This window comes from Rutilus rutilus, assembly GCF_951802725.1.
Source record: "Rutilus rutilus genome assembly, chromosome: 16".
In the NCBI taxonomy this organism is placed as follows: domain Eukaryota; kingdom Metazoa; phylum Chordata; class Actinopteri; order Cypriniformes; family Leuciscidae; genus Rutilus; species Rutilus rutilus.
The window spans coordinates 26972250-26996402 of NC_140224.1; the positions used below are offsets into that span (position 1 = coordinate 26972250).

The 24153-nt window shown below is 37.8% G+C and overlaps 1 protein-coding gene across 3 annotated transcripts in view; it reads left to right on the top strand.

Moving 5' to 3' along the window:
* ccdc186 (coiled-coil domain-containing protein 186) overlaps positions 1 to 24153 on the top strand; it is a 29443-nt gene that overhangs the window by 1210 nt on the left and 4080 nt on the right. Inside the window, exons 2-16 of one of the 3 annotated variants that reach the window (XR_014630160.1) lie at positions 975 to 1834; positions 3393 to 3519; positions 6710 to 6838; positions 7958 to 8170; positions 8285 to 8404; positions 8843 to 8947; positions 9227 to 9325; positions 9900 to 9986; positions 10078 to 10220; positions 13019 to 13274; positions 14506 to 14695; positions 16521 to 16601; positions 18399 to 18471; positions 19042 to 19261; positions 23502 to 23721. Coding sequence is in view for 2 of the 3 variants with exons in the window: in XM_084434811.1 (XP_084290937.1) it covers positions 996 to 1834; positions 3393 to 3519; positions 6710 to 6838; positions 7958 to 8170; positions 8285 to 8404; positions 8843 to 8947; positions 9227 to 9325; positions 9900 to 9986; positions 10078 to 10220; positions 13019 to 13274; positions 14506 to 14695; positions 16521 to 16601; positions 18409 to 18471; positions 19042 to 19261; positions 23502 to 23721 (2892 nt within the window). In the remaining variant the exon portion in view is untranslated. The remainder of the gene's footprint in view (positions 1 to 974; positions 1835 to 3392; positions 3520 to 6709; positions 6839 to 7957; positions 8171 to 8284; positions 8405 to 8842; positions 8948 to 9226; positions 9326 to 9899; positions 9987 to 10077; positions 10221 to 13018; positions 13275 to 14505; positions 14696 to 16520; positions 16602 to 18398; positions 18472 to 19041; positions 19262 to 23501; positions 23722 to 24153) is intronic. The other 2 variants (XM_084434811.1, XM_084434812.1) reach the window with 2 other exon arrangements.

The window sequence follows — 24153 nt, forward strand, 5'->3', positions numbered from 1 at the left end:
ATATGTTACATATACATAGGTTATATTAAATAGTGTTTTCCATCATTTAGCCTACCAATTTTGAAAAACATTGACAGACTATCGAAAAGGTTTGGACAGTTTAAAAATGTGTCTAGCCTATTGCATTTCCCAACTGTAGAAACATCCCCAGAGTTAAAAAAGCTAAGAGAAATTAGAAGTAAAAAATGAGAGAAAACCGTTTTTTAAACGGCCAATTTTTTATTTTATTTTTTTTAAAGAAATGATAGAGCCATTGTAACCTGCAATACAAGATTAAAAATAAACTTAATGTTGGCTCAAGGTGTTTGGGTTAAGGTCCATTACTCTCTCGCGCACAAACTCTCACAGTAAGCTCTCAAAATAGCCCTGTATATTGTAATACTCATCCTAATATTGTTTGTAACACATTCTTGATTATCCTGCTAGATGGGTTTCTGATCCAGTTTCACTCATTTAGTGTGAATCACACAAAATCAGTGTCTTTTTCCTCAATGCCAAATATTTTCTTTTGTGTGCTCCAGTGTCATCTATAGGCATTTAGCTGGAATGCAGGAAGCCACTGAATCTTAATACAATGACGTATCAGGCAAATTGGGCGTGAGAAAGGCGGGCCATCTTAGTTTCACAATACTACTGGCGTTACAAAACTGCCTCCGGGTGGAAGGAGAGCCGTGTCCTTATTTTGAAATGAAGGACCACACCTCAATCATCGAAATGTGTGGGTTTGGCCATACACTATTAATGGCAGTATCATGACAGCAGGTGTGACGACTGTGAGAGTTTTTGCACAAAAATTGTTGGCTACACAACATCCTAATTTCCTGGTGATAGACGGAAATCTGATAATGTAAAATAGTCATGTTGATGTGTCTGCTTTATTTGACCTTGATAAAGATGTTTTATGGTAGCTTCTTATTGTTGATCATAAAAGTTTCACGTACATGTGAGTCACTTGTGTGTGGTTTGTTTTCCAGTGCCAGCAGCTGAAGGAGATCATGGAGCCGTTGGATTGTCAGAGCGAACTGACCCCTGCCTCTGACCCCTCACAAAGTTCAGAGGTCAGCATGGTTCCGGAAGGGTCAAGCTATGTCCTCAGCAATGAGGGTGAACCTGTTTTAAAAGAACAGGATGAAGACACTGAGCTGGACAGTCTTGAGCTGGATGGTGCTCTTTCAGGTAGTGTGGACAGAGAAGGTCACACAGAGGTTAAGCAAGAGGATGGACTTGGAGAACAAGCACAGGGTGACGGGAACATTAGCTGTGACAGTGGAACAGCGTCCATTGATGATGCCAGGACACCACTCGCTGTCCACGACAGTGTTGTAGAATCACTTCCCGCTGTTTTTGATGAAGAACTCGGATGTTCTGGCATTGAGGAACCAGCAGGGGTGGTTCCAGAATCAGAAAGTGGGACTCAGAATGAGGTAGAGGAATCTTCTCCGTCTGTTCTGAATGGGACAGATGATTTTTCATCCACAGAGTTTGATGCATTCAATGGGCCAGCAGAACTTAACAGAACTCCTTTGACTTCTACACCAGCTGGTCAGGGTGAGGAACTGCCAGATGTTGTTTCAGTACCCCTAAACTCACAATCAAACTCCAACATGAACCCATATGACACGGACTGCAGCAGGAAGCTGATGTCTGAGATCCAGCGCTCTCTGTCTCAGGAGTCTCTGCTGGATGAGCTGGAGGATGAGCTGTTGAACAGTCAGTCAGAGGGCATCCGAAAGGGACATCCTCCCAATGGACTTCAGAAGGACCAGAACTCCATGGCTTTATTTGAGAAGTGTGTACAGCACAAGTACTCCCAACAGGAGAAAGCCATCAAGAGGTAGGCTGTTGTTGATTAATAACTATGTCAATCAGCTCACTAGAGGTTATAGTCCACTGTTGGTGTTAAGATTTATAGCAGCATGAGATTGTAAATCATTAGTTAAAATTAGCTTTCTTACCTGCATGAAAATCTTTCATTGTCAGTGAGTAGCAATAAAATGTACCCATTTGCCCGCCAAAAGTGTCAGATAATCAAGGGAAGTTAGTTTTATAATGTTTTATATACATTTTTATAAAATAGATTTTTATTTTATTTTAAAGACACCTGCAGCAATTGTATTTCATATAATAAATATATGTAATAGATTATATATAGACATTATTATTATTATTATTATCTTAATTATTATAATAATAATACTTATTATATTTTATAATGATTTTATAGGTGTTTTAAAACTGATGTTATTTGGATATTCGTGCAAAGTTATTAAACAGTTATTAAATTATGTATTTTTTTTTTAGTTCAGTTTTTTCTCTTTGTAATTTTTTTTTATAATAATAATAATAAAATAATAATAATTAATTTATTATAAAAAAAATGTTTTGGTGGGCTATAACTAGGCCTACTTTTATATGAATAACCGTGAATAACTATATTGAATTATAAAAGTCAGATGTTGTTTCAGTACACGCACTTGTGCGAATGATTTGTTAGGATGATTCAAAGCAATGATTATTTAGTCTGTGAGTCTTTTTGACTGATTCGGTGGAAGAACTGACTAAGATTAATTTGTTTATAAATCAAACTACATGACCCAGTTTCACATACAAGGCTTAGATTAAGCCAGGATTAGACCTTTGTTCAAATAGGGCATTTAAGTAGCTTTTATAATCGTGCTTTAGAAAAAAAAAAAAACATTACTGGCCTGCATCTTGAGACAAAACAGTGGCACTGTGAATGACATATTTTTAAGATATGTCGGTGCAAGTTGCTTTCAGGTAAGACAGCTCAAACATGCATTTTAGCCTGGGACTAGGTTTAAACCTTGTCTGTGTAGCCAGGCATACATGCTTTTGCATCCAGCCAGTGAAGACCATGCATTAGAATGGTCTTTGTTTTATTTCACAGGTCATTGCCTTTTTAACTCATGACATTTAGTTCACACTGCAGGCTCACAACTATGATTTATTTTGTTGTGGTGCTGCTATTGATTATTTTATGATGTGGTCAACCTGAGCCTTTCTGCTCTAAAATCCCCTCCTGTTCTGCCTTTATTAATTTTTGCAAGGGCATCTGGCTGACTCATATTGGAACCAGTCCACAGCTTTGCTTTGCCCGACCTGCTGCTAATATTGTCTGATCGGTGACGCTCATGGACACCTGTTCCCTCTCACATGGTCTTTTCTACGTTATGACACATTGGTGCCTGATACTTTATCGAAAACAATTAATTGTTGTTCTTGATATGGTTTAGATAACCAGCTGGTAAAAATATGCTTCTCAATGAAATGACAGATGGACACAACGGAAGAAGCGTTATTTCACGGTACAGCAGCTCCAGTGTATTACAATGTGCTAACATTGGTAGTGACAGCTGGTAACTGTTTTTCAGGTTACTTGATGAGAATAAGAAACATCAGGAGCTGATTCTAGGCATCTGCTCCGAGAAAGACAACATGAGGGATGAGCTGAAGAAGAGGATGGAGACGGAGAAACAGCATCATTGCACCATTAAGAAGGTAATGGCAACCATATATTGTTTCGTGTGTGTCTTTATTAGTTTTTTTTTGGATAACCTGGCTCTGTGTGTCCAACTATTGGAATACAAGGATGAGTTAAAATGTACACAATTCAACTAGAAATGCTCCGATTGCAATTTTTTTTATTTGTGTGAGACCTGCCGATACTGAGTTTTGCAGATTCCGATTTTCTTTCAAAGAAATTGACGGCAAAAAACGAGTTTTCTTCAACGTAAAATTTTATTTTCATAAAAAACAAGTAAAAAGACAGCTATAAAATAAGAACAAATAAACAAATTTCAAACAACAGTATAAATAAATGCAATAGAAAAAGAGAGATGAAATAAACACAGCTTTAAGTTTTTCAGGTGGGTATAAACACATACAGTATCTTCAGGTAAGAAATACTACAGAAATGAAGGTAATCAAATGTAAAATAACACTGGATATTTTTCATTGTAAAAATAAATAGATTAATTTACAATTAGTTACAAAAGCTATTCAGTCAAGAGCAGAGAGTGATTTTCTCTTTGTCTTTTGTTCTTTTATTAACATGACAGACAGCAGCAGGAACTGTCGCTTTAAGAGCTACTGCACGGATCCAGTATACTGTAACACAAAGTTGAGTTATCTTTCTCAACTGATTGGGTTTCAAGACTTACTGTGTTTAGCTGAATACTCGCCAAGATGCGCATTTTGACATAATTTTGTATGTATTGGACTGTTTAAATGCAGTAACTAAGCCACTCATTTGGTACATGCAACTCACAAGCTGTTTAAGAGACGGTTATTGCGCTCCACTTATATAGATCAGTGGTGCGCGCTCTTTTGGTGTGAGCAGGAATTAGCAAAATTATGCACAATACAAGCATTGTATTATTATTTATTATCAATGTTGAAAACAATTGTTGCTTAATATTTTTGTGTAAAATGTGATACTTTTTTCAGGATTCTTGGATGGATAGAAAGTTCAAAAGAACAGCTTTTATTTGAAATAGCACACTTTTGTAATGTTACAAATGTCTTTACTGTCTCTTTAGATCAATTTAATGCACCCTTGCTAAATTAAAGTATTGATTTCTTTAAAAATAAATCTTACTGACTCCCAACTTTTAAACTGTGGTGTATATCCATGCGCTCATATTACAATTTAATTTCCAGCTTATCCAGATTTTAGGTGTGTTGTGCTCAATGGCATTATTTGTTATTTAAATACATCTTCAGGATCTGGATGGACAACCATGACTGTCCAGTTTGCACTGATTAGAGAACAATTGTTTGCTGAAGAGCTTTCATCTGATACTGGAAAAGCGGGGTTTGTTTGAGAGAGACTCCAGGCTAAAAGACGTCTGTAGTTCAGTTCAATCTGAAAGAGCCCCCTGTCATAACACAAATCAAACAGAGCGGCCTGGAGGGGACAGGTCGAGAAGCCTTAATTAATTGTTGCAGTAATGACGTGAAACTATTATGCGTATTTGTTGTCATGGTTTCTCCACATATGCGCACGGACAATCGCTTCCTCTGAATGAAACCTTGCCCGTCTCTTTCCTTTTCATTCAATAGCAGCACTGTGCAAACTTAACATGTGGTTGTCAGAAAGAGAAGCATTTATTTCTCAAACCCCTGAATGGAGCCTTTCAGTCGCTTATTCCAATATTAATTTGAATATATTTTCATAAGCAGTCCGGAACTTGACATTTAAATGAAGAAGCCATGTTACGTAGGTACACTGATGGTCAAAAGATTGTAATAGTTACGATTTTTTTTATTGTTTTTGAAAGAAGTCTCTTCTGCTCAATTCAAGGCTAAACCTGTTTGATCGAACATACAGTAATGTTGAGAAATATTTTTCTAAAATTAAGTTTTCTGTTCGATTTATCTTTTAAAATGTAATTTATTCCTGTGATGGTAAAGCTGAATTTTCAGCAGCCTTTACTCCAATCTTCAGTCACATGATCCTTTAAGGTGATGATACACAGAGCAACTTTTTGAGCAATGTTGCTGGGCAATCTTGCCTAGCGATTGTTGCTTGGGCACTTTCCCATTGAAAATGGGCAATAAATATATATATGGATCATTTAGATCGGTCGTGGGCCCTGTGTCTCATCTGGTTGCCCGTTGACGGCAACATTGCCCAGCAACATTGCCCAAAAAGTTGCCCTGTGTATCATCACCTTTAGATCCATGATATGCTAATTTAGCGCTAGATTATTAGCAATTGTTATTGGTGCTCAATCATTAATAATAAATCTTATTAGTATCAATGTTGAAAACAGATATTGCTTAGTATTTCTGTGGAAACATTGATTATTAGAAAGGTTTTTGAGCACCAAATCAGCATATTAGAATGATTTCTGAAGGATCATCTTAATGATTTCAAACTTTTGACCACCAGTGTATATTTAGTCATATTGCACTCACTATCCGCGTTTCCATTACCCTTCAAATTGCGCAAATTGATATTGCGAATTGAAAATACGGCCAATGGAAACACGTCAATTTTGCAAAAACTCCCATTTATCGCCAAAAAGTTTTTACGCTCGCATGAGGTGGTTTTTCAGGCAATTCAAAAAATAAATATTTCGCAAAACTGCAATGGAAACAGTTTTTGCGCATTTACAGGTCACCTGATGCAATGACGCGGTGTGTTTGGACAGAATACGACACGGAGTTCTTTATTAAACTCATATAAGACAGAAGAATTACAGGAATAATGGATTCTAAACCTCAAATAAATGCCACAATCAAGACCTTGAAGCAGATATGAGGGAGAAACACCCAGAAACACCTCATATGTGCCGTTCCTTACCATTAATGCTGGGAAAACACACATACATCTCCTTCGATTAATAATAATGGCTAGTGCAGTGGCTGGGATATAGTACATAACCCTGCCAACATCCACTGCCATGGATTTTGGAATGATTTTACTTATCGCGAGAGGAAAAATGAAGTTTTAGTCGCATAACATTAGTTAATGGAAACACCGTCATTTCGTAATAGTTTTTTGTCGACATTTAGAAAAAATCGCAAAGGTTTTGCACAAATCTGTAATGGAAACGCGCCTACTGGCTGTAAACTTTGATCTGTCAACTGTCTGTCAGCGCCGCCTCTATTATTGTCATGATGAATATGTTTATGGTTACTGCAGTCATGGCATTTTAACTGACTGTCTCTCTTGTTTTACCAGTTTGAAAGCCGGGTGGAGGAACTTATGAAGGAACTAAAAGACTCTAGAGACAAACTGGTTCACCAGGATCAGGCTGCTAAGAATGCCATCCAGCAGATGCAGAGGGAGATTGCCTATAGGCTTGAACAGGTGAGAGGTCATCGCCATGGAGACAGTCCAAAGAAATCCCTTAAGCATAAGAACCCTCTTAAATATATCTAAACAGTTTTCTGTGTCTAAGCATCTTTAAAATGAAATCACATCAGTCTTACAGTGATATCATGTTTGCACAAACTGAAGGAGGGTCGTCGTGCGTTTTGTATTGTGCTTCCATCTAGAGGATGTCATGTGCTGGGTCTCCATTTGTATTTGTCCTCATCCTTTCTTAATCCCACTCAACGGCAGCTAAATGTGAAGTCCAGCGTTCAGATATTGAGAACTAACGTCATAAAAAATTTGCACAAGATATGGAGAGAGAGTTGTGTTTGGTTTGGCAGGACTTTTTCAAACAGTTCCTCTCTCTCATGTGAACTCCTCAGTCAAGTGTGACTGTGAGGGCCTCTCTTTTGCTCTTTCACTGCCTTTGGAAACATCAACTATGATAAATCATAGAAGTTATCATAGTTAGTGTATATTTGGAAATGGTCGACCGATATAGATTTTTTTTCTTTTTTTTTTCGGTTGATGCTGATGCCAATATCTTAGAGAGAAGGTTGGCCAATGTCTGATTATAAATCCAATACTTTTATAGATAGTAGAAACATGCATTACAATTTTACATAATATTTACTAAATTGGAAATAAATAGAACTTTAGAAATAGAACTAGAAAATTGCTCATAGAACTTGATAGAAATAAATTAACAGATTTGATCCTGTTAAAGTATTTTTCACAAATATGAAACTGTTAAAATTATGAATAAAAAGGAAGTAAACAGTGTAACCAGTGCACTCATTAATCTGGTAAGTCTGTTTACTTTCTTTTACAGCTCTGTCTAATAATTTATTTGAGGAGAATGGGAGATCTGACGCTCGCGCTGACAAAATTAAAGTCCCACATGCTGTCAAAATAAAAGACACATTGGCCAAACAGAAAAACTTCTCGGCCGATAATTAAGAATGCGAAATAGCGGCTTATATACCGGCCTTGGCTATATATCGGTCAACCACTAATATTTGCGTGGGTAACCAGACTTTTAAGGTTTAAGATCTCACATGATCCATAAACAGTGCGTGTCCATGTGTTTACATGTATGTTTTCTCGTCCCAGGCCAATAAGAAATGTGAGGAGGCACGTCAGGAGAAGGAGACAATGGTGATGAAGTATGTTCGAGGTGAAAAGGAAGCGCTGGACCTGCGGAGGGAGAAGGAACAGCTGGAGAAGAAGCTACGGGAGGCCACAACAGAAGTAGACAAGCAGGCCCGACGGGGAAACACGCTGGCCCAGGAAAAAGGACGCCTGCAGCAGCTCTATGATGCCAAGGTCATACATTAAGAAATCGTTTATTTTGATGCTTGATGTGGTGTGTGAATCTACAGTATGCATTGATTATGTATATGTTCTCAGGAGTGTTTGTCTTTGATTACGCTTCTGTAGGAGAATGAGGTGACGAGACTTTCCCGTGAACTGGAGAAAGTCAAGGAGGAAATCAATTCTCACGTCATCAAAGTAAAGTGGGCTCAGAACAAACTGAAGAGTGAAACGGATGCTCACAAGGTAAACCAGAGAACATTGTAAAATAAAGACTTAAAGTTAAAGTAAAAATTGCTCTGAAAGTGATTCCAGTGTAACTAATTATAATGTAAACAAGTGTTTAAGTGTTGATAGTTATAACATGTAACATTGGCATTTTCTTAGGCAGTTTTGTCTTTTCGGCCAAATGTGTCTAGTGCTGCAATGTTATTATTTACACACACAAACACCCACACAAACAAACACATAAAATAAATTGTTAGTTTTAGGATTTTTTGTTTTGTTGTAATTTTAGTTCTTCAGCTTACTAAAAAAAAGTTGAGCTTTTTCATCTAATATTTATTATATTTTAGCTTTATTTAAATGATTTGAATAGGCTTCATTTTAGTTAACATTAACAACACTCTATTGCTGATTTCACTTTTTTGAAATATTATTCACTTTATGTCTCTTCAATAACAGGAAACAAAAGACAGATTAAAAGAAACGACCGCCAAACTGACTCAAGCAAAAGAAGAGACTGAACAGATTCGCAAAAACTGCCAGGACATGATCCGCACGTACCAGGTACTGTTTTCTCATGGCATGAGATCAGTGCTGCCCACTAGAGGGCTCCATATACAAACATTTGCCCTGCATGTAGACTGCAAAACCTGTTGTACGTTATCTATAATGAGTTGGAGATGTGCATTTCAAGCAGCGCATTCTGCTATAGTTTATTAAAAAATGGTTGCTTTTCCGCTCAACATAATTTGTGTGGCTTATCTTCATTTAGGGGGATATAAGCTAATTTGCAATTTTTGTGGCTTGTTACAAACTTCAAACCTCCCTCTCTGACTCCTGCAGGAATCTGAGGAGATCAAGTCAAATGAATTGGATGCAAAACTGCGAGAGACCAAAGGAGAGCTGGAGAAGCAAAAACAAGAGCAGACAGACCATCTAGAGGTGCAATTTCACTTCATTTACACTCCGATTCCCTTCAGTATAAGTCATTTTAAGAGCACAAGATCCAGAAAGTTTGATTGATATCAGAACAGTCTTGCCTACTAGGAACTGTATATTTAATACAAGCGAGAATGATATAAATTTCCCAATTCATATTTGAGTCATGTGCTTCACTAGGGCACAGAGGCCTCGTAAATTCTATTTTACAGTGTTTGTTCATGTTACACCTCATATATCTTTTCTTTGGTTTGCTTCTTTTAGCCGTTCTGCCACTGCTTTTCTGAGATATGCCGTTTGGTCCTTATGGCACTTTGCCACCTGCTTTTAAATGTATTTATGAGTAAATGAGCCTCCATTCACCAAGCGTCATTAGTACCCGAGGCCGACAATGAGAGTGTGTGCTCCCTTATCAGTGAGTCGCCCCTGTGCAAGAAATAGTGCTGGCATTTGCATTCTCATTAGCATTATTAACAGTGTTGCCTAGCAGGCGTCCTCTGCTGATTGTGATTACAATAATGAACAATGGCTGGATGTTCGAAAGAGGGTTTTCATGGTTATTCTGTTTGATTGGCAGATGCACAACGCTAAGATTAAGGAGTTGGAGGATCTGAAGAGGACTTTTAAAGAAGGCATGGATGAACTGACCACCCTGCGGACCAAGGTTGGAAACTCATTTCTAAAAATAACTCTATGAAGTGACACTGTTTAAAAGTGCATTCATCTTACGCTTTGGCACTCTCTCTGGCCCTCAGGTTAAGTGTCTGGAGGATGAACGGCCCCGCTGGGAAGACGAACTCTGCAAATACAGAGAGATCATTAACAGACAGAAGGCTGAGATCCAGAACCAGAGGGAAAAACTCTCTGCCATCACTAGCCTAGAGGAGCAGCACCAGAGGTCTGAACACTCGTGCCTATAGCCTCCTACCACTAACTATGTATTATTTACTCAACTACAAGCTCATCGAGCCTAAACTTTGTCTGCACTGCACCCAATTCCAGTTTGCTTTTCAGATCTGATATTCAGGACTAACACTCATTTTTTAGGTCATGAAATTGGATCAATTTGTCGAGGCTAGAGTTGTCACAATACCAGTTATGTTTTACAATTCCTGATACCAGTGAACACTTTTTACAGCATTTACTAACCTAGGCTATTGTTTATTTATAAATGTAGTATATTTATACTACATTAATAAATGTACTTACTAAATATACTAGTTCATTGGTAATAATTCATGTTTGTTCATATAAAAAAATTAAAAAATTATATAATAAATAGAAAACCAAAAACGATGAATGAAATAAAAAAATTAACATATAAATGCTATATAATCTAATATATAAATAATATATATAATTAATTTGGTAATTACTTGCTTGTTGAAATTATCATTAAGATTAATAAATGTTAATTTAATTATTAATTGTTTTGTGAATTTATTATACTAAATAAAGAATTCAAATCATGTTATAAAGCCTTTGTGTTTAAAAAAATGGAAAATCATTAATAAAATGAAGAACAAAGACAACTATATGACATATTAAGTAGATTACTCTAGTCTTGCAATTGTTAATGAAAACTTCATTAAAAAAACATTTTTGTTAATTGAAATAAAGCTGACATGAAATAAAATAAAAATGTTAGATAAAGACTTTAGAAAATGCAAAGATTACAAATGTTGCCTTGGGAACTGAAATAAAATATGTTTTTTAAATATGAAATAAAACTGAAATAAAAATAAATTAAATGGAAAAAAATAGAAATATAAAACACTAACAAGACAAAAGCACACAAAAAAATACTAAAACAGAAATTAAAAATATAAAATTCCAGTGTTTCCTTTAGGATTTTTTTTAGCAGTGGGGGCAGGTCTGTCCGAACAACCACCGCCTGTTGTTCGGACGGAAGAAGGATTTTATCTTACAAAACTATGAAATCCAGAGGTAAAATCACAGCTTTTATTTTATTTATTTTTAAGTGTTACACTTAAAAAAAAAAAAAAAAAAAAAAAGCTGTGATTTTACCTCTGGATTTCATAGCTTTGTAAGATAAAAATCCTTCTTTAATAGATTGGTATATAATCATATCAATATAAAAAAAGCAGGGAGAAAAAGTAGCATTAAAAAGTTTATTTTAACTAATAGTCTTATTTTCTACCATCTACAATTGAATACAATTCAGTTGTAAATGCTGTAGTTTATTAAGGCTAAATCTTGCTAACCATATAGGCTGTACTAAAGGGGGTAAGCACACCTTACGTTCTTATTTTAAGGTGTTCTGTAAAAAAAATTTTGAAACACTTTACAATATGGTTTGATTTAACATTAGTTTATTACTAACATGAACCATGAGCAATACATGTTACTGAATGTATTCATCTTTATTAATCTTAATAAAAATACAGCTGTTTATTGTTTGTTCATGTTAGTTCACAGTGCATTAACTAAATGTTAACAAATACAACTTTTGATTTCAATAATGTAGGCTATTAAATGTTGAAATGAACATTAGCAAAGATTAATACATTCTGTAGAAGTGCAGTTTATTAAAAGTTAATGTTAACTAATGTAGTTATAACTAGATTTTAATAAATGGAACCTTATTGTAAAGTGTTACCGATCTGTTATACACCGATTCAGACGTCTCGTGAATTCAGTGTTGGAAAGATCAGTCGTTTAACCATTCATTAAAACGTGGAACCTTGCTTCGCAAAGAGAGTGCTCGCGCGCACGCGACCAGAGGGCGCGCGCTCTCGCTCTCTCGTTCTTTTAAACATGCGCCCAGCTGTCACAAGCGCAGCAGTTTATCTACATTACACACCGGTCAAATAAGACTTTGGCGGGACAAAAATTCGCTTTGGCGGCCGCCAAAAAAAAAATCTTCGATCGGGTCAGTCGCACAAGTGCGCCTAAATATCTTTTCATGGTCGCACACAGACATATTTAGGCGCAAATGCGAGTGAAATGGTCGCACTGTAGAGCCCGTTACCGTGGCGGCAAAAATTTTGCCGTGGCGGGGCGCCATTAACTAATAAACATAGAGGAAACACTGAATTCAAAACACCATAACAATGGACTGTACTCCCTTTCCTCAGCCTTGTTTTTGTTCACGTCGATATAAATATGCGTTCTACTCTCATTAAGGTCTGTTATAGTCCTGGCGACACTACAGACTTTTATTCTTATTTGCATGTTTGAATAGCATTTGCATCCGACCCTCAGATCCTTAGACTGTTAATTTTGCCGTGCTTCTGTTGAACATGGAGCATCAGTACAGCGTCCTGACCTTGAGTGATCTCCCAGCAGTTGGTGGCCCCTGCTGATGCAGGAACTGCAGGTGGATGTGAATCCACAGTAGCGTGATCACACGGGCCCCTGCAGAACTGACAGAATAATTCATACCTCTGTGGCCGCCTCACAGGGCCTGCTCTGATTTCACTTCTGGTGGGCACAAACGTGTCAGTCAGCTGTATTCGCTTATTCTTATTTTGAGGGTATTTCAGATTAGTTATTTGTATTCCCAAGAATGATAGACCTTTCAGTCGGGTACTTTTATAGCCTATGCAGTCATTTGGTCCGGTGGGAATGCTGGTACACCTTTATGCTGAAACTAGACATGGGTGGAAAACGCTTAAATAGCACGAGCTGCACACGTGTTGGTCCCCATGTCTCATGTGTGCGTGTCTTTCTCAGGGATGATCAGGAAATTGCATCCTTGCGGGAGGAGGTGGAGAATCTGAACTCTCAGATAACTGACCTGCAGAGGGACATTGAAGGCAGCAGGACGAGAGAGGCAGAGCTACTGGGCTTCACTGAGAAATTGACCAGTAAAAATGCTCAGCTCCAGTCTGAGAACAACAGCTTACAGGCCCAGCTGGACAGATTGAACAACAGCTCCAGAGAGCTGCACAGCAAACTAGAGGAGACTGAGAGATCCCTCTCTGAAATGGTGAGACGATTGCATGTATATCAGTGTTGGGGAGATTTCTTAGAAACCATATAATGCCAAGTAACAAGCTACTTGTAATTAAAAGTAGTTAAATGACAGTAAACCCACCCTCAAAGTAGTTGACATGGCACTATTAAAAAAATCATTAAGGATCTTAAAGGTGCAGTAAGCGATTTCTGAGAAACGCTGTTGAAAGTGAATCGAACTGATCACCTCAACACACTTGTAGCCAATCATCAGTAGGGGGGCGTACAAATCAACTCATGATTTGAAGAAAGACTGTAGAAAGAGAGATGCCTGGGAGACATTACAAAAGAGAAAAGGTGCTGGAGAGACCTAAGCAGGAAGGCCTGAAAACAGACTCAGAGGTTGCGTTGTTTCTGCTCCATACGTGAGAAACATTGGTTTTGATTTGTTTCACAGAACCAAGATATGCTATTGTAATATTAGCTATAGTAACAGGCCCGTTTGGAGTGTTTTTTGTTTTTGTTTTGTCTGGAGCTGGAGCTGGTGTGGTGCTGGTGACCATATCTTGTATATCTGTGTACTGTGTTAATTTTTTGTTCTTCATTGTCGTTCTTTCGCCATCTTCACTTTATTTTTCGCTACGCTTCAGCTATGATAAAGAGACATCCACTCTTGCATTGCGTGTTTGTGCATTTTGGGGGGAAGAGAAGTGAAGGGAGGGGTGTGGGTGTGATTTCAAATTTCAACAGTGTTTCTCAGAAATCGCTTACTGCACCTTTAATTGAGGTAAAGCATAAACCTTGAGCTTAACTTGAACACAATTTTAAACTAAATGCAATGTATTATAATCATGCAAATTTTTATATCTGAAGTGAAAACATTTCTAAACAACATTTAATTAAATACTTATTAGCTACACAAAAGGTGCTGTAAAAGGCTGCACAGGAACACTACTGAGTGATGAGACTAATTAAATTAACCATTCCAATAAAACAAATCAGATTTCTCAACACTAGCAACTACGCTGCTTGCTTGTTGGAATAAATAGCTTGTTTGTTACTGGAAAACCTACACTATTATTGAAAATAGCCAGCATATTGTCACATTACTGCTACTTTTGGTTAGTTACATCCCAACACTGTGAAATAGTTTAATATAATAAGTGTATTGATTGGCCAGTTTAATTTTAGCAACTCCTTAAAAGACACACACACAACTTTCAATCATTTCAGGCATTATTCAGTTTGTCTCTGTTTTTTTTTAGACGGAAAGGTTGAAGAGAGAGGTGCAACAGAGGCAGGAGGAAGTTTTGGCGTTGCAGACGGAGAGAACGTCGCTGAAGACGGAGACATCACAACTAAAGACACGCGTGGAGGAATTACGAGACGAACTGGTTACTCAGAAGAGAAAACAGACGGCCAACATCAAAGACCTCACCAAGCAGCTCACGCAGGGTTAGCAGCTCAAATAATTAATGTCCTTTTTTATTTTTCATTTACATTTATTTTCAGACATTGATTTATGTTTAGAGGCCAGAAATAGTGAGAAATGCAACAAGACCTCAAACGCAGACAGGTGCTTTTACAAAACAAGCTTTTCATGGTCCATTCATAATTTTCAGTCATGTGACTGGCACAGAGACTTGGAGGGCAAAACATTCATAGGCTGCACAGCACAGGTATTTCAATAACTAAAAATCACTATAAAGTGCCTAAATGTACTAAAATGGTATTAAAAGATCAATTTCACTACATACCTTATTGATGTTGCACACTATGTATAGGCATGCAGATGAGCCCAGAATATGACCCCAATGTTTTCTATGGAAAAACGCTTAATGGGAAACTTTGTGCGCTGCGTTTATAATCTGAGTTCATCTGCTTGCATCATCAATAAGGTGTAAACTGAATTTTCTCAGGTTAGTACAAACCTGGTAAAAATAACTGTCGGGCAATGGAGGAAAGCCTTGGTTTGCCATCTAAGTGGGGATTCCTATAAGGATGTGACATCACATGAAAACTAAGGATGTAAAGCATCAAACTGTTTTTTTAACGCTTGCCACCAAAATGATCAAATTTCTTTATTGTACAAAAATCACCTTAAATAAATAAAAAATAAAAAAATTAATTTGTTAATATCAGAATGAACTACAACAATATGCTTAATTATTTAAATGCATGACCATTTAACACATAAACCAGTATTTAATGTAGTCTTGGTCTGTTGCATAGTTTTGTTTGTTTTTTGAGGATGAGGACATGTCACACAAGGTCCAAGCTGGCATCTTCTTAATTTGGCTCACTTGTGCAGGCAACTCTTGCCAAAATACCATAGAATTGGACACATGGCCTTTGACGTCAATATGGGAAGCATTCCCTTCCTTTTAAAAGCGTATTTATTTTTCTATCCTTAATATGCACCATTGTAAGTTTAGTTTTGTTTAGCATTGGGTTTTTTCCCCTTGCTGTCCATCCTATCAGAACAACCCCACAACGCATTTTTGGCCCCCCGGTTAAGAACCACTGATGCCAATGTTTTTAATACAAAATGAAAGACAAAAAAGTAACAAATCATAACACAGTTCTGAAAAGAGTCTATATCGTTCCCCTCTCATATTGTTTTTCTCCTCTGTGTGTAGATGTCTTAACTAGAATTCAATTTGTTATTTTAATAGGCTCTCAGTGAGTTACTTTTCTATGCTCCCAGGAGCCCACAGGCACTGTTAGTAATTATCAAGGCATATTGACGCTCTCGGTGGGGCAGACTGACGTTCATTGCAGACAGATTGAGTTTATGTATCTGTGCCTGCCTGTAGCCGCAGGAAAGGCTAGGTTAGGGCGCAAGACTGTTTCATAGCATCTCTTCTTTGAGAGGAGAGACGAGGAGGGGAGGGCAAGGGAGAAGAACGTGCGCCTTGGGACTCTCTTTTAGTGTCGGAGGAGGCATACAGTATGTGACGGTATTTTTAAACAAATCTATTTTTTCCTTCTCCCATTTGGGTCCCCGTGATCTTCAAAAACTTTCTCAAGGTCTGCATGTTAAATGTGAAACTTAATTCTACATATTTGATGGACGCTACAGATGTGCCCAGTGGGTGGGAGTTTTATAGTTAGTCATAACCCCCTTCAGCAGGTGCAGGGCTAGAATGAGGCACTGAGCGATACAAGCACTCAGTCATCGGCTCATTACTGATACTGAGGTGTCAGTCTCTACCAGGAGTGTGTGTTCGTTACTGTAAGAGAATGAGAGAACTCATTGTGTGTTTGTGCCTTTGTGTAGCCCGTAAGAAGCTGGATCAGGTGGAGAACGGAGGATGCGATCGAGAGGGCAGCAGTATGGGCAGCCGCTCCAGTTCTTCAGGTACATCCATTTAACACTTCATTAGAGATGTTGAGAGCGACACACACTGTCATATTTGTCTGTTTTTTCCTAAATGCCCTATTCTGGTAACAAAATACCTGTGGCCAATATATAATGCATTATAAAAGTATTCATAATGCCTTGTTCACCTTTGCTGATTTTTAGGCCTCTTGCTCATAGGGCTCTTTCTTAATTTCAATAGACTTTATCCACTATGTATTTTCATAAATAGTTGTAAGCAGAGTAGGGCTGCCCCCTAATTGTCTACTAAACGTTAGTTGACCAAAATTTTATTAGTCGGTTAGTCACCGAAAAAAAAGGAAGTGGCGAAGACACTCACAGATTGTCGTTCGCCTATCAACCATCAATCCAAATATGGCTTATCATTTGAAACATGTAAGTAGCAACTTTACATGGCTCGTTAACCTAGATACATATGTGCTATAATGTGCATATCCAAGTGTTTGTGCAGAGTGTGGAAGGAAGCTAAAGTATAGCACGCTTTACTGTACTACATGGAGGCGCCCAGCGCGATCACTTAAATTTTTTCCTGACAACAGTGTTCCTACCAACTTAAAGTACTCTGTCATTTCTGGTCATACAATACATCTTTCGAAACTGTAAAGGGTCTACTTTTATTGGTGTAAACTCACAATAGCAAGAAAACGTTGTGCTTTTGTAAAATAAAGAAAACAAACAGGATGCGCTTTCTGCCGTCTCGGTCTCCCGGAACTGAAGCGCGTCACATAAATGAACAGAAACTCAGCGTATAGGCTACTCGCACTGACTCAGAAAACACTAGTTTATTAATAAATAATTAAAATGTCTCCTTGCTTTTTTGTCCCGACACATTCATAATTTGCCGGTGCTTTGCGGCAAGCTTTATTCGTACGCTTGAGCGCGGAATAGACATATTACGCCTATATTAAAATACTCTCCTCAGTATATATTTAAGTAATTAAATGAATATAAACGTGCGATTAGTTGACTAATGGCTTAAATGAACGACTATAAGTCGACTAGATAAAGCCCTAAAGCAGAGTTATTATACATTATAATACCTATTCATGCACCTTTAAAGAGCATAATCCATTAAAATGCATAATCAACGCATGAAATAGGGTCGGTCTTTTAACGTATTATATTCTTGAAAGAGCTAACTATAAATAGATATGTTATTATAAAGGTTCATGTATCCACCTTTTTCTGAACGCAAAAGTCTCGCCTGACTCGTACTGGAATGATGCTGTCAAATTAGCGTATTTTCCGAGGTGATAATGTAATGTTAAACCTATGAAAAGGGTTTAAAAAGCTCATGGCTCCACAGTGCCATCACTTTACAGTGTAGCAATGGCTGTCATTTGTCAGCGCCTCACTCATCAAAGTTTAATGTGTGCGTAGATGACACGAAACTCTCCGATATTAACTGATGTCTGCGCTGAAAACATGAGCGCTCATATCCTACATGCAGCTCCCAATCGGGATGAAGTTCATGGGATTTTGTCCTCAAAATGAATAGAGCGCACATATAACCTCTTTGGGTTGTATTTTAACTTAAGTGCCGCTAGCCTTGCTTGTTTTCTCTTGACATCTACCTGTATACGGACATTCTTTTCAGATTCGCTGGTGCTGAAAACACGCACTTCCCAAGAATTTCTTATCGCAGTTATGTAGCAGCCAACAACAGCACAACTTAACCCTACGAACAATTGAATTTTTTAGTAATGTTCAAAAAGTTTCTGTTTAGTTAATTCAGACGCTCTTTTTACCCCGTTTTGACAATGTGTTCCTATGGAGACCGGAACAGGACACCATCTAAACGGAAGTTGGAATTCCTCATGGCAGCGCTCATCGTTTACTCAGGAAAAAGGTGGATATTAAAATAGAAAAGTATTGCTCAGTATTGTTTTTACTGTATTTATGTTCAAATAAATGTAGCTTTGGTGAGCATAAGAGACTTTTCAAAAACAAAAAATATGTGTGTGTGTAATTTTTCTGGTTCAGTACAGATTAGGTCACATCAACCTCATTTGACGAAAGAGAAGCCAAAAAGCTCAAATAACAGTACAGTAACACACTAACAGTGGATATGTGAAGTTTTATTCAATCTTCTCTAAATAAATCATGTAAATGCTTTAACACAAAACTGATCTTCACATTTCTGCTTTTAAACCCTCTGGAATGCTGACCTGGTTTACTTTCCTGTAAGTGTGTTACTGTAACCTGCAATTTTTTCCTTTTTTTTTTTTAAAGACTGAGGAATGAGTCAAAATGAATTTGAGGTGATCGACATTACCAGCAGCAGCATTTGCGGATAAAGCTTAACTTGTTTTGAACCCAGAGTATTCCTCTAATCTTAGTGCTAAGTTGTATAGTGTTGTATAGTGTGACCTTATAGTGTGACTGCTACTGCACAATGGTTTGAATCTCTCACTTTCAGGCTCTCTAAACGCACGGGGTAGCAGTATGGATGATCGCTCTCCGGAGAATCAGTCCGGTTCATCGGTGGTAGTGGTGGACAGCTTCCCCGAGGTGGACAAAGCTGTCCTGGTGGAGCGTATCGTGCGGCTGCAGAAAGCACATGCTCGTAAGAACGAAAAGATTGAATTCATGGAGGACCACATTAAACAACTGGTGGAGGAGATCAGGAAAAAGACAAAGTGAGTGAGAGTGAAAAAGACAATGGAGAAAAACTCCTTGGCTCCCAAAGTTTATTTTGACATTTACAAATGAGCCTGGAGCTGTCTAGTTTACATTGATATTCGTATACAAAGTTGTCAGGAAGGACACCAAAGAGAAGCCATGAGTTTAATAGAAAAACAATAATGTAGAAGATACAATGGCTCCAAAAAAACATTTGGACACTTCAGCCACAATGAAAAATGTATGAATGTCTGATAAAATATCAAAACCACATGGTATTTATTTTAAATGAACATAGCTCAAATTTGCCCTAACAGAATTGACTAAAATAGCCAAACCTGTTTATTAGAGCATAAGTTTGGCCATGTTGTGTGTTTAATATCTAACACTGTGATATTCAGGCAGTTTTAAGTGTCCAAATATTTTTTGATGCCACTGTAGAATAGCTCTGAGCTTTTGGTGTAGAGAATTTATCACTGCCGCCCCTCCTTTCCGTCTGGTCGAATTTGGCTGGTCATTGTCCCTCTTTTGCATCCTCTCTTTCTCTTGTTTTTTCGGCCTATTTTTGTTTTGTTGTTTTTTTTCCTTTGTTTATTTGTCTACGGCTTCCTGACCTAGGCTTGTGTCTTGAACGTCTGACTTTCATTGCGAAAGGGGATCTGGCAGACTTTCATCTTTTTCTTTCACACACACACTGAGCAAACCAATGTTTCTGACAGAGAGGTCTTGGCAGTGATATTTATAGCTGTCGGTTCTTGCGGGAGCGATGCGTCACCAAGGTTCCTAATGATGCCTGATACATATTCATACGCACCTCTATACATGAAGAATAAGGCTGCCGGTGCACATTTCCACCACAGAACAAAACAATCTTTTTGCAAAACAAAGTGAATGCGCTCGGAGAATGAGAGTGCTTTGTTTACGTGATCAGTCTTTGAATGAAATAAATAATTTAACATGCCGCAGAAGGACGCAAGTTGGGTTGCCACCACCACCCTGGACCGAAATGCCATCTCTGTTCCTTTCCCATCACTTTTGAATAATGAAATGCCTTGAATCGGTCCACCTGCACTAACCCACATTAATTAGTTCTCATCAAAGGCGCATCCCATTGAAGTCAAGCTTAATTTAGCGTCCTTAGCTGATCTTTAGCCATTATGTGCAGCTGAGCTTCCTCAACAAGTTCAAGTTAGCCAAGCGGTGGAGTGTTTCCCAGTGTTTTATCGACTGTTGGCATTCGAGTGATTCTTTGACATACGGGAAGGTTAGAACAGGCCGGTTTATCGTTCAAAGCTCAGTGGAAATTTATCATATCATAAAACCGCAATTGATTTAATAACGTCTCCTTGGTTTAACAGTGTGACTACACCTAGCTGAGGATTACCATATTTATCAAAGGAGGGAAGCATATGTATTCTCACTGTGCCACTCGTCAAGGGCGGTTAGAGGAAATCGCTCTGTTCTGGAATTGATTCCAAGTGCCGTTGGACTTTCATGCGATTCTTTTTTTATTTTGCATAAATTATTACTATATTTAGTAGTGCTTGCTACATTTCAACAAACCTCTAACCTTAAAGGAATAGTTCACTTCAAAATGAAAATTCTGTCATCATTTACTCACCCTCAAGTTGTTTCAAACTTGTATGAATTTATTTCTTCTGCTGAACACAAAAGAAGATATTTTGAAGAATGTCGGTAACCAGACAGTTGATGTACCCCATTGACTTCCATAGTAGAAAAAAAAAATACTATGGAAGTCAATGGGTACATCAACTGTTTGCTTACTGAAATTCTTTAAAATATCTTCTTTTGTGTTCAGCAGAAGAAATAAATTCATACAGGTTTGAAACAACTTGAGGGTGAGTAAATGATGACAGTATTTTCATTTTGAAGTGAACTATTTCTTTAAGGATTCAACTTCAGCATGAACAAATCAAATGGCTTGGTGTGGAGAGGTTTGTTATTACTTTTTAGATATTTGTACAGCGGATGATGACGTGTGTGGGAAAAAACGATTGAATGTTCAGACTCTGAACCCCTCGGTGTGACGTGGCATCCCTGGGGACTCCAGCAGTGTCAAAGTATCAGAATATCATTGGGACATTGTAAATCATGGCAGTATTGTCAGGTGAACCACCAGCATTGTGGCGGTGAGTTTTGCAGAGGCAAGCTGCATTTTCACTTTCAGGAAATTTAATAATGTAGTTCAAGATTTTAATGTATGAAATGCAATCTGACTGGAAAGGCTGGTAAATGATTTGGGTATTTTTGACCCGTTTATCTTGATTGAAACGGGAATATTCTGTCTAGATTTATCTTTGATATGAGCTTTGATTTGATATGAGCTTTCATCTTTAGTCATGGTTCAGTTGTAGTGCTTAAAATTCACAATCCTCATAAAATAAACATTAAGATTCACATTTTGTCTTTTGATTCCTCGAATGAAGACAAACAGACTGCCAAAGCCTTACTCTTTATTTCGTCCTATGGCTCTTGTCTGTTTTTCTATAGTCCTCTGTTGTTCCTGCTGTCTATCTTTTGCTCTTTCAGCCTCTAGGCTGTGAGAATCGGGCCATGCTACGGCGCTTTATCTAAAACTGACATCTGTTTCAAACAAATGGTCTGCAAATCCAAATTCAGAATGGTCTCAGAGCTGTGGTACAGCTGTTGTGCTGTTGTCCAGCCTGGGTCATGTCCCGATCCAATTCTTTCTCTCTTTCCCTCAAATTTACTGTCAGTTCTCCACTGTCTTGTATTATAAAAGCCAATAAAAGTCAGAATGGCAGTAAAGTGGATTACTTGCTACCGAACTGTGGTTGGATTGCCACTAGAAAAAAGGTTATAGTGAATTGCAATGACTGACATGTGTCTGTATGTGCATGCAAAATGTTTAGCTTAGGGCAACTTTTTAATTTCCTTTTGTTTCGTTTTGTTAAATACTAACCTTATGGAGTTGGGGTCCATTTGGACCCCATATTAGTGAGAGGTAAGTTGTTTGTTTTTATTTGTTCTTTCTGTTGTGTGCGTCTATGTGTATGTATATGTGTGTTTATCCTTTTTGTAGCATCAGCACATCACAGACACTTTGTTTTTCAAAGCATCTGTGAATTTTCCCTAGTTTCTTTCCTGTCACTCTGATAAATAACTGCTTTGTAACATTTTGAGTTATCAGGGTAGAAAAAAAATCCCTGTTTTAAAAGTTGGTTTGATAGATGCCCTAGTGTGTTCATTTCAGATTCAGACAGTGAAATGAGAGAATTCATCAATTCAGAAAGCATATATATATATATATATATATTTATTTATTTTTTGCTCTCACGCAGAGACCTTTAGTCTTACATCCTCTAATGTCTTTGTCTCGAGCGGTGCTCTGAAGAAACCATTAGAATCGAATTCTGCCTTTATTTGGGCTGTGCGTCACTGCAGAGAAAATAGATTTTAAATAGTGGTCGTGGAAGAAAGAACTCTCTCGCAGAGACTGAAAGATAAATGTACATCACAACATCATCCTTTAAATCTCTAAAACACTGAGTTTAAAGTTCTCTTGTTTTCTCATGTCTCTCTCTGGGTCTCAGTATAAAATAAAACATAAGATTACATTAATTACGGATTGAAATTTGAAATGCTGTAATTTCTTTTCTGTACTCTGGTGCACTTTTATCTTTATCTCTCTGAACCTTGTTTTCATTCAGGTATCGTTACATGATGTCTGCCCATGAAGGCCATACCGCTATTTTCAATTTAATTAATTGAGAACCAATCTTTTTTAGACTTTATTTAATGAAAAGCCTTTAACCAGAAAGCCTTTAAGCCTGACATCAAAATCAAGAAGTTTGTCCTTTATGTACTCTTAGTAGATGACCACTATATTCATTTACTAATTAAAAACGGCTTATGGATTTTTTTTTCCACAAAGAAGTACTCCTGCAAAAGTGACAAAGACATGAAAAGCTATTTCGAGGAAATGAGTGTCACATTAAATAAATCTTATGAGACAGACAGGCTGAGATTTAGCTATGCAAATTCTGTGCCTTCTAATCTGTGATTTGTGAAACACATTTATCATCCAGAGTGAAAGAGAGGGACAGAGAGAGACACTGATGATGTAGATATGGGTAATGGGGTCTTTTTCTCCTCTGTCCCCAGGTTCGTTACCTTTTACTTTCTCACTGAGGATACCTATGTGACAGTGGCCTTTATGGCTTGAGGTTTCATTGACACTTAAAATTGCTGTGAAAAACTTTGTGTTTCCTGTAGGATTATCCAAAGTTACGTGCTCAGAGAAGAGTCTGGAGCTCTGTCTTCGGAAGCCTCAGACATAAACAAAGCTCACTTGATCCGGAGGGGAGGCATCATGGCATCGCTGTACACCTCCCACCCAGCCGACAGCGGCCTCACTCTCGACCTCTCGCTGGAAATCAACCGTAAACTCCAGGCTGTGTTAGAGGACACGCTGCTCAAAAACATCACGCTGAAGGTATGAGCCACCATCCACAGCAGTGACAGACACCCATGCCCCTTAAAGCCCCCGTGAAATCAAAATGGGAGTTTTGTGAGTTCTGTTAAAGGGATAGTTCACCCAAAAATGAAAATTCTGTCATCCTTTACTCACCCTCAAGTTGTTCCAAACCTCTATGAGTTTCTTTGTTCTGCTGAACACAAAGGAAGATATTTGGAAGAATGTTTTAATCAAACAGATCTCGGTCCCCATTGACTTCCATAGTAGGAAAAAATATATACTATGGTAGTCAATGGGGACCGAAATCTGTTTTGATTCAGGATGGATGGCGTGCTCAATTCCTTTTGAGTTTGATTTGGGTGCTCTTCGGTCCAAGGTAGAACATCTAAGGTGCAGTGTGGAGAAAAAATCTCTGGTAGCCGAGGCACTCCTTAGTTAAAATGTCTTTAT